The sequence below is a fragment of the Blastocystis sp. subtype 4 genome (assembly GCF_000743755.1).
Source record: "Blastocystis sp. subtype 4 strain WR1 chromosome Unknown seqid_0357, whole genome shotgun sequence".
Taxonomy (NCBI): domain Eukaryota; class Bigyra; order Opalinata; family Blastocystidae; genus Blastocystis; species Blastocystis sp. subtype 4.
Genome location: NW_014569190.1, coordinates 1 through 9,085, shown reverse-complemented (window position 1 = coordinate 9,085; position 9,085 = coordinate 1). Strand labels below are relative to the sequence as shown.

Below are 9,085 nucleotides of genomic sequence, written 5' to 3'. Positions count from 1 at the left end.
CCATCAATCATCTCTTCTTCACCCACCTCAGTCTGGTCACACGATAAGCATCAGGAACAACCATACGCTTCACCTTAGCATAATCCTCAGGCACTCCCTCATAGCAACGGAGACGGCTCAGAGCCTCACCACCACGAGGAGACTTGTGAGGAACCATACCACGAATGGTACGCTCGAAGATCTTAGCAGGAGAACGCTGATGACGATGACCACGAGCAGGGTTGGTGTTCATCGTCTTACGCATGAAAGCCTCACGACGGACAGAGTTACGCATCACTACACATTCAACACCTCATTGACACACTCTACTGTTTCCAGTGATGTTCAGCTCCTCACAACGCACACACACCACCTTCTGGCCGCAAAGCAGCTCCTTGGCAACAATGGAGGCCAAACGACCCATAATGTGGCCACGACAATCAATGACAACTTCCTTTTCGAACATTTCTACATCCAGGGTTAGTTTGACTATGTAACAACACTTCGTCGAATCTGTGAAGAAACGACTTCAAAAGCAACAAGTAAGTTCATCTGAAACATACCAATACCAGTCACACGTTGTTTCTGGAATTATCGTCCATCAAATAGTACTCGTAATTTACCACATAATTATTATGTACTACTGAATGTGGAGGTCCTATTACTGACGTTTCTTATTCAGAATTGCACTTTGGATACTTGCTTATATCATTTATTTCTGTATAATCAATGTTTCGAGTTACGGCAACAAGGATCTTTCCTTATGTGCGGACTGGAGTAAATGAAATGCAACAGGCGTTCCCAAGTCTCACGAAGTCAAAGATGTCATCACAACAGTTGACTAACTTTGTTCGTCACTACTATCCGAGACAAAGATCGTATTCACAACCATCTGGGAGTTTTTTTGAGAAGTTTGGAAAGCCTACATTATTCACATTTGGTGGAATTGCTGGTACGTATACGATTAAGTGATTTTCTCTCTAGTCATCTATTCTGGTGCGATAATTGTTCAAGAAGAGAAGTTACGCTTTGCTACCAAGAGATTTCCATCATTCTTCCAAAGAGCAATGGCTCAATTGTCTTTGGGGATCGAGTACTTGATGATTTTGGCTCTAAATGATAGCTGGCGTGAGATTTGGAGACGATACGAATTGATGCGGAGGTCTCAGTTGAATCAACGCGATTGTAAGTATTTGTTGTTGTTGATAGGTAGCTCTTCTTGCAAGGCTTCAAGCAAAATGGCTGAGTGTTGATGAATATGTGCGCTGTATCATTCCTATTGTAGCTGTAAACACACTTGTTCTGTTACTGTGGGCATCTCCTCGTTGTGCTCATAAGATGAATCGCTATTTCATCTGTCGACCGAACCAATTTAGCAATCTCTCCCTGTGCGTAAGAATCTTCGTCTTTTCTCATCTAGTTATCGACATTTTCTCATCAACAGTTTTGGCATTTTGCATGCAATATGATTGCTCTCTTTTCATTTGGTCGACTTGCTTATGTATTTGTTCTTCATTTCCTGTTTTGTAGGAAAAGCTTGGTTGTGAACAATTCTATGCTTTCTATCTCTCTGCTGGTTTGTTCTCCTCGTACCTATCCTACTTGTTTAAGTTTCTCATTGGTGCCACATCAATTGGCTCTCTAGGTGCTTCAGGTGCTGTATACGCTGTGATGGCTCTGGTTGTGAAAGAGTATCCAGACATCTCTGTGTCTCTTATCTTCTTGCCATTTATCCCATTTAGTGGACGTAAGAACTGGAGAGGAAAGTGATCCAATAGAATGGGCGATGCTGGCTCTCATTGCCTTTGATGTGTTTGGATTGATTTCTCATAAGACTCCGTTTGATCATGCAGGTCATTTAGGAGGTGCTTTGTTCGGATATTTCTATAATCCTATTCGAGTATGGATGGATCCAAGACGCTGATGAATAGGAACTATTATGGAAGAAGTATCGTCGTTATTTAGTTACCAACTATCGGAAGATTCGCCATTCATTTGTTTGTTAAGAAAGAGAATATCATAAAACACATAGACTACTTTAAATTATTCAATCGTGAATAGAAATCATCAGGTATCTGAGCTTGATAACTATCTTTTGGTACGTAACGATCTGCAGCAACAGGCATTTGAGCACCTCCAGGCAGAGGCAGACCTCCAGGAATTCCCGAAGGATTCGTATCAAAAGGCAGTTGAGCTGCTGGGGGGAAGCTGGGCTCAGTGGGAGGCTGAGAAGGGTTATTATCTGTAACAGAAGTGGTGGGGAATGGAGGTGGGGGAGGAGTAAGATTAGAAGGAGGGACAGGTGAAGAATCAGGAGTAGGAAGTGTAGCAGGAGGGAACGCAGGGTCTTGTGACACAGAAGGAGCAGAAGGGAATGAAGGAGGTAGCGGGGATGGAGAAGGGAAGGTGGCGTTTGATGATACAGAAGGAGCAGAGGGGAATGAAGCAGTAGATGAAGCCGAGGGGAGTGGAGGAATAGATGGAGCAGAAGGGAATGAAGGAGTTGGAGCCGGTGGAACAGGGGCAAATGCAGCAGCGGACGGAGAAGGAGGGAATGTCGTAGATGATGGAGATGGAGCAGGAGGGAATGGAGTAGGAGATGGAGCAGGAGGGAATGCTGCAGAAGAAGAAGGAGCAGGAGGGAATGGAGTAGGAGATGAAGGAGCAGGAGGGAATGCCGCAGAAGATGGAGAAGGAGCAGGAGGGAATGCCGCAGAAGATGGAGAAGGAGCAGGAGGGAATGGAGTAGGAGATGAAGCAGGAATAGGAGAAGAATCAGTAGCCATAAGCTTCATGAGAGGATTTTCTGCTCCATCCGCAGTTGGAGTCGCCACATTGTGTTTCCGCAGAATATCATTGAGTGCCTCCTGAACATCTGTAGGATTGGGAATACAAGGAGTCAGACGAGAGCTGAGACGAGGATCCACATCACCATCCAAAAGTTCAAGATCCTTTCCATAACGATTCTTCAACTCGGCATTAATTGCAGCCAACTCCTTAATCTGAACACGTCCATTGCAATAGCGAATGGAAGCAATATACTTTCTCATATTTGCAGGAATCGTTTTCTCGTAGTTAAGAGACTCGATACGAGTGTTCAGAGTTTGAATGTATAAGTTCAAGATCTCAAGTGCAGCCACCATCTTCTTCAGATTAATCACATTTTCAACCTATCAGTAACCAAAAGGGGATAGCAATACAGATATCTGAGCCATTTCAACATCTCCGTTTTGATACTTCTTCACAATATCCTTGCTGAGTTGAAGAATCTGACCATTAATCTCTTGCTGTCTCTGGAAAATCACTTCGCCAATACATCAGTTACAATGGCAATTCTTGAAGACGCCATACTACACAGCGAACCCATCTTATTCTTATCAATGGTATGCATATTCAAATATGTATTAGAAGAAATAATATGATTTAACCCGAACAGATTAGAATCAAGTATAACCGGGATACTGAACTGGATCGAGAATTATGCAGAATACTATTAATAATCAATCCGGGGGAACTGGATTCTATATTACTCAACATTACATTTGGTTCACTCCTAATTAAATCGATAGGTGTTACTCTTCAGTTGATAAATAACAAGTTCTGAAGATAATGGAGACATCTCACTCCTGACGATTATCATGTGAATGAATCATTACTTGACACATACTCTTTTCTCCTTCAACCTATTCTTTGACGAAGAGTCACAATCATCCTCATGAAGAAAGTTGACACGAAGCACTCTGCAAAACCAAGTGCTGCGATTGTAGTTGACAGATTCTGTGAGTTATACTTGACTAGGAAACGCTTCCCTCGGAAAAGAGCGTTTCTCCAGTAGTCTCTATTTCTGCAGACCCTATTTTTGCAAATCGTGGTTCTTATTGATGACTTTAAGGTTCTAGAGAATCCTCCATTGTGTGGTGTTATACCTCAGAGTAATATACCAAAGGGGAAGCAAACTGACGACCTGACAATTATTGTTTGAGTGATATTGACATCATTACCATAGGTGGATGAAGTTTATCCTAGTATCTTTCCAACTGGTAGAATTGACTATTATGTCGAGAATGACAACCGGAAACGAGTTACAAAGACCGAGGATCGTCTTTTGAAAGAAAGCATTGCTGAGATCGAATCCAGTCTTCGCAAAGCTGGAGAAGTCCATAAGGAAGTGAGAAGCTACATTCAATCCAAACTCCGTCCTGGTCTTCGTTTTTGGGATATTTGCTGTGACTTGGAAGATAAGGTACGATATCTCATTGGAGAAAATGGGCCCAATGTACTTTTTGTTGATGGAATTAACTTAAGGCGGGAATGGGATTTCCGACAGGTGTTTCTGTTAATCATATTGCTGCTCACTATACTCCAAATCCGGGAGATACTCGTTGTTTGCACTATGGAGATGTGATGAAACTTGATTTTGGAACGGAAGTGAATGGGTATATTATTGACTCTGCATTTACTGTTGCTTTTGATCCGCAATTCAACCCTCTTCTTCAGGCTACAAAGGATGCAACTTCCACGGGAATTCGTGAAGCTGGAATTGATGCTCGATTAGGCGAGCTTGGAGGGGTTATCGAGGAAGTGATTAATTCATATGAAGTTACCATCTATGGACAGACATATCCAAGTGATATCGTTTTCCTTCTTTGATGTAGTTGTTCCCATTCGGAATCTTGCTGGCCACTCGATTGTGAAAGGAAGCATTCATGGTAATAAGTGTATTCCTCTGGTGGCAGGTTAGAGTTGTTGTTCTGGTTTATGTAGAGGATTCTGCTGAAATTATGGAAGAAGGAGAGATATTTGCTCTGGAGACGTTTGCAACTACTGGAAGTGGTGAAGCTTTGCCATGTTTGATGACCAGTCACTATGCCTTGAATGATATGAGTGAATATCCTCCACTGTAGTAATTTCAATTGAGTGTTATTTAGATCGAGGGATGAAGAGTGTCTGTTGAGCCATATTACACGTACATTCAATCATCTTCCTTTTTGTCGACGCTGGCTTGATCGTTCGGATGGTGGTTCTTTTGCTGTAAATGGAAACAAAGGACGTCAGGTGGATTGTATTCGTACATTAAATGGACTTGTGAAGAAGGGAATTGTGGAAGTTGGTTTGGATAATGTGTATGAGACTAGGACTACCCACCATTAGGCGATGTAAACGGAAGTTATTCCTCTCAATTTGAACATACCTTCTTAATTAAGTAGAGTTTCATTAAGTGTTTCACAAGTAGGGACAACTGTAAAGAAGTATTTTCAGCAGGACTGGATTACTGAGGGAGTGCCATTCGTTTAGAAATAGAATTGTTTGTTGAAAACAAGGACTGAGTACTCACCGCTAAAACAAGAGGAGAATCGCGGGAATCGATTTGAGAATGGAATCAATAGAATAGTTGAGGTCTATCAACGATGTCTGCTGAAAAGGTGAGATTTCTCTGCTTGAAGTCATGGAATAGAACCAGTTGAACAATACCTGGACTTTGTGGTATGAGTGTCGTCCTGAGACAATAGAGTATTAAATGGATGGAGAATGGTGATAGAATAGAGAAGACACTGAATGGAGCAGTCAGCAAAAGCCCATTGCTTCCTTTTCGACAGTAGAGGACTTTTGGTGTATTTACAACAATATTCTTCCTATTCGTAAGTTGGGATCCAATTGCAAGTATCACTACTTCAAGGTAAGTTGTGGAAAGTGAGTTTAAGAGTAGGAAGGAATTAGCCCTTCTTGGGAAGATGAGAACAACACAAATGGTGGAAGTTGGGTATGGGTTCGTGTTTGGGTTTGAAGGGTAGCGTTTTGCTGTTCGTCCTACAGAGTGGATTGGTGAAGACAAATGGATTACCCTTTTGTTATCTGTGATCGGAGAAAGTATGGACCCAAGTGGCGAGAGTGTTTGTGGAGTGAGTGTGGTGATGAAGAACAAAGGTGGTCGTATTGAGGTGTGGGTGAAGAATGTGGAGGACAAGTGTGTGATTGCGAGTATTGGACGCCGACTCCGCAGTCTGAATGTGGTTGANAAGAAAGAGAAAGTGGAGTTCAGAAAGCATGGAGGTGAAGTGTAAGAATTGATTTTTGGAGTGATGGATAGTCTGTATGTTCTTTAATTCTGGGTATTTGGGTGTTATTTGTTTGTTAGGCAAACCCCTTTTTGCGCCATAATCCGTGACAATCCGTATTGTCATTTGGTTCTGTAGTGAAGTATGGCCTTCTTGTATTCTTACGGAGATGGCTGTGGAATGCTATACGTGAAAAGTTTCTATATGTTATAGTTTACATGTAGTGTTGTCATTAGACTCTTCAACAAAGAGTGACACATCCAGTAATAACATTTCAAGTGTTTGACTGATAGATCCATCCAAGTATTATGTAGATGTCAATATTTGGGGTCGCAGTAAACGAACAGGTATCAGTAAAGAACCGAATATGAGCTGTAGAGAATGCAATTCGTCTCGACACAACAATAAACAAGTCCTTTGTATTTGACGGAATTGTATATTATGGAAATACATCTATCACTGTTTCGTTGCAACGGAAGCGTTTTCTGCGGAAACCAAAGACTCAGTTCACTGCATCCTTTCGGTTATTGAACTGTATTTATAAGAAATGGATGATCGAACGTCAGTATGAGATGGGAGACAACTACAAAGCCGTAACTGAAGAAACACCTTACACTCCAGATTGTCCTTTTTTGGATCAGAAAACACGGATTGCATATACCTTACCTTTTCAAGAACTTGTGTTGCCGTTTTTGGACCCATCAGGTGTGGAAGTCGCTTCATTACGCATTCTTACTCTCTTCATCCCCTATTCAACACGTAAATCATATGAGGAACGACCTCCTTTGATGCACATGGCTGCCGTAATAGGAGATATTCCTCTTCTCAAACGAGCAGTTGATGTAGAGAATCGTGGGGAACTATGGAATTTTCATGTACTATAAGATTGTGTTTGTAATTTAGGGCTTGAATCCCCTCTCCCTTTCTCTAATTTGTCATCATAAAAGTACTTATGAGTTTTTGGTGCAATTGCGCGAACCTCACAGTTTTACTCGGTCCGAAACGAAGACAGAAAAGTAGGAGTAGAAGTTAATATACATTTTAGATGTATCTTCCATTATGCCGCCATGTGTGGGGATTATCGTTTCCTTCGGATCTTGATGAATTCCATGCCAAATAAGCAAGATTTCCCAATGGTAGATTTATGATCTTATTATGAGACTAGTTCTTGACTCTTGGTGATGAGAACGGAGAAACACCCATTTTCGCGGCAATTCGGGCTCATGATTTCCGAATGGTTCAGTCATTGATGAGCTGTGGATCCCTATTGGATGTTCGAAACAGCTCTGGAGATACGCCTCTGATGGTAAGTATTCAAGAAGGTCAAGATATGATCGCTCTGACATTCATATCGAAGAGTCGAATGGGTCCTGATAAGACACGTGTTTATTAGTACGATTTGGATGGAATGGTTGAGTATAGTGCAATTCCTGGGGCTGTCAATCACAAAGGGCAGACAGCGTTGATGTTAGCAGCAGAGAAGGGAATGAGTGTGATTGTTCGTCGTTTACTTCAATGCCATGTATCTGTGACGCCTGTGGATGGAAATGGGAAAACTGCTTTACATTACTCTCTGATGTGAGACTTTAGAAGCATGATTATTAGTAGGGCATCGCAAAACTCAACACATATAATCTGTCAGTTATTGAATTTAGATAAGATTCCACCTCCTGAAGAAGTAACAAAGGAATGTAAGATTGAACTATTGAAATTAGCTGTAGGGATTCAAAATAGTAAGGTAAATGTGGATTTGATTCGTTGCACCTTTAATTCGCCAAGTGCATCGCTCGCTCTTCTTGACAACTGTGAAGACTCCTTAAAAGCCTTTATTATTGCTGTTATGAACAATACAGGTACTCAATCATATGAACAGTTTGTAGAAGAGATTGATGTGTTATAATACTTATACGATTTGTTTCTTGATCATCAATATGTTCGATCACTGTCATATTCATTTCGCCTTTCTTCACCAATTATTCCTGTATACTACTAATGAGATTCTCATACCTTTTATCTTTGCTCTTCTTCGTTGTTCTCTGTCTTGCTGCTGTACATATCCTTGATTTGTCTGAATACCGTTGTTACCTTAACCAGTACCTGCTTATGCTGAAGATACTGCCGTTGAAGCTGCTATTCCAGAGGATGATGATAATATCGATGACATTCTCGATGCCACTATTGAGGAGCCTGAGGAGGTTGATGATGATGTTTCGTATGATGCAGATGAGGAGGAGCCTATGGTTATGAAGGCCATTCGTATGCCTGTTCATCCCCTGACTGATATTCCTGAGCCTTCTTCAGATATTGAAGTAACCTACAAGTTCTTGACAGGTAGGATGAGAAACGTGGATTGGCTTTTCCCAGTTGCTGAGCCTATTCGTGTGATTGTGAATCTGAAGAACACAGGTGTAGCTGTGTACAATATTACCAACTGCATGGGATCTCTGAACGATGCGAACAACTTTGCTGTGTATCACCAGAATGTAGAACTGTGATTGAAGTGTAATGGTTAGTTCACAGAGCGTAACTTCAATTCCACTCTGTATCCTGGCTATGAGATGAACTTCTTGTATGTGTTTGGTCTGTACAACTTCATCGACCCTCAGGAGTATCAGATGGCTCTGACAATCTTCTACGAGACTGATAGTGACTACTATGCTACGACGTTTTTCAATGAGACTGTGGAGGTGGTTGACCATAGCAGTGTATGGGATATTCGATTGTAAGGGATGACGAGGGTATTGATTGATAGGATCTCCATTGTTGCGATGTTGGTGGTGGGTGTGATGTTCCTGTTCAACTATTGCTCTGCTTCCAAGAAGCCCGTGAAGAATACCAAGTCTGTGGAGAAGTCTGACTTCTTGCCGAAGGATAAGAAGAAGAACTAAGTGTGGTTAGAGTGTTTGTTAAGAAACAACTCAAGCTCCATTTCTTATGCACATTCTTCAAGTTCTGTGTTCTCTGGCCTTCTTCTCCTCGATGATGGTCAGCTTGATGCCATTTCCCTTAGGAAGAGAGACCATGGGTTCAGCTCCCTCACCAATCACGAA

The 9,085-nt window shown here is 41.7% G+C and overlaps 7 protein-coding genes across 7 annotated transcripts; 6 read left to right on the top strand and 1 right to left on the bottom strand.

The window, feature by feature from the left end:
* Positions 1-1,046: 1,046 nt before the first annotated feature.
* JH06_4903 (presenilins-associated rhomboid-like mitochondrial) lies at positions 1,047-1,749 on the top strand (the record flags this gene model as incomplete). Its single annotated transcript, XM_014669994.1, has 4 exons — positions 1,047-1,164; positions 1,193-1,371; positions 1,400-1,480; positions 1,510-1,749. 4 exons carry the CDS (start codon positions 1,047-1,049, stop codon positions 1,747-1,749), a joined length of 618 nt encoding a protein of 205 aa, XP_014525480.1.
* Positions 1,750-2,012: 263 nt separating this feature from the next.
* On the bottom strand, positions 2,013-3,370 carry JH06_4902 (hypothetical protein; the record flags this gene model as incomplete). Its single annotated transcript, XM_014669993.1, has 3 exons — positions 2,013-3,149; positions 3,180-3,272; positions 3,296-3,370. 3 exons carry the CDS (start codon positions 3,368-3,370, stop codon positions 2,013-2,015), a joined length of 1,305 nt encoding a protein of 434 aa, XP_014525479.1.
* Positions 3,371-3,694: 324 nt separating this feature from the next.
* JH06_4901 (hypothetical protein) lies at positions 3,695-5,130 on the top strand (the record flags this gene model as incomplete). The annotated part of the gene is made up of 8 exons (XM_014669992.1): positions 3,695-3,742; positions 3,778-3,810; positions 3,872-3,955; positions 3,986-4,255; positions 4,285-4,606; positions 4,635-4,715; positions 4,744-4,879; positions 4,908-5,130. 8 exons carry the CDS (start codon positions 3,695-3,697, stop codon positions 5,128-5,130), a joined length of 1,197 nt encoding a protein of 398 aa, XP_014525478.1.
* Positions 5,131-5,387: 257 nt separating this feature from the next.
* On the top strand, positions 5,388-6,041 carry JH06_5822 (eukaryotic translation initiation factor 4E; the record flags this gene model as incomplete). Its single annotated transcript, XM_014669991.1, has 5 exons — positions 5,388-5,402; positions 5,435-5,490; positions 5,524-5,656; positions 5,687-5,740; positions 5,772-6,041. 5 exons carry the CDS (start codon positions 5,388-5,390, stop codon positions 6,039-6,041), a joined length of 528 nt encoding a protein of 175 aa, XP_014525477.1.
* A 31-nt stretch (positions 6,042-6,072) lies between these two features.
* JH06_5332 (hypothetical protein) lies at positions 6,073-7,501 on the top strand (the record flags this gene model as incomplete). The annotated part of the gene is made up of 9 exons (XM_014669990.1): positions 6,073-6,089; positions 6,116-6,169; positions 6,249-6,298; positions 6,329-6,382; positions 6,414-6,910; positions 6,939-7,051; positions 7,081-7,171; positions 7,201-7,417; positions 7,458-7,501. 9 exons carry the CDS (start codon positions 6,073-6,075, stop codon positions 7,499-7,501), a joined length of 1,137 nt encoding a protein of 378 aa, XP_014525476.1.
* An 870-nt stretch (positions 7,502-8,371) lies between these two features.
* Positions 8,372-8,761, top strand: JH06_5963 (translocon-associated protein alpha subunit; the record flags this gene model as incomplete). Its single annotated transcript, XM_014669989.1, has 2 exons — positions 8,372-8,518; positions 8,549-8,761. 2 exons carry the CDS (start codon positions 8,372-8,374, stop codon positions 8,759-8,761), a joined length of 360 nt encoding a protein of 119 aa, XP_014525475.1.
* Positions 8,762-8,969: 208 nt separating this feature from the next.
* On the top strand, positions 8,970-9,085 carry JH06_4904 (ribosomal protein L13; the record flags this gene model as incomplete). Its single annotated transcript, XM_014669995.1, has 1 exon — positions 8,970-9,085. A coding segment is annotated over one exon (116 nt), but the record flags the coding sequence as incomplete, so codon positions are not given.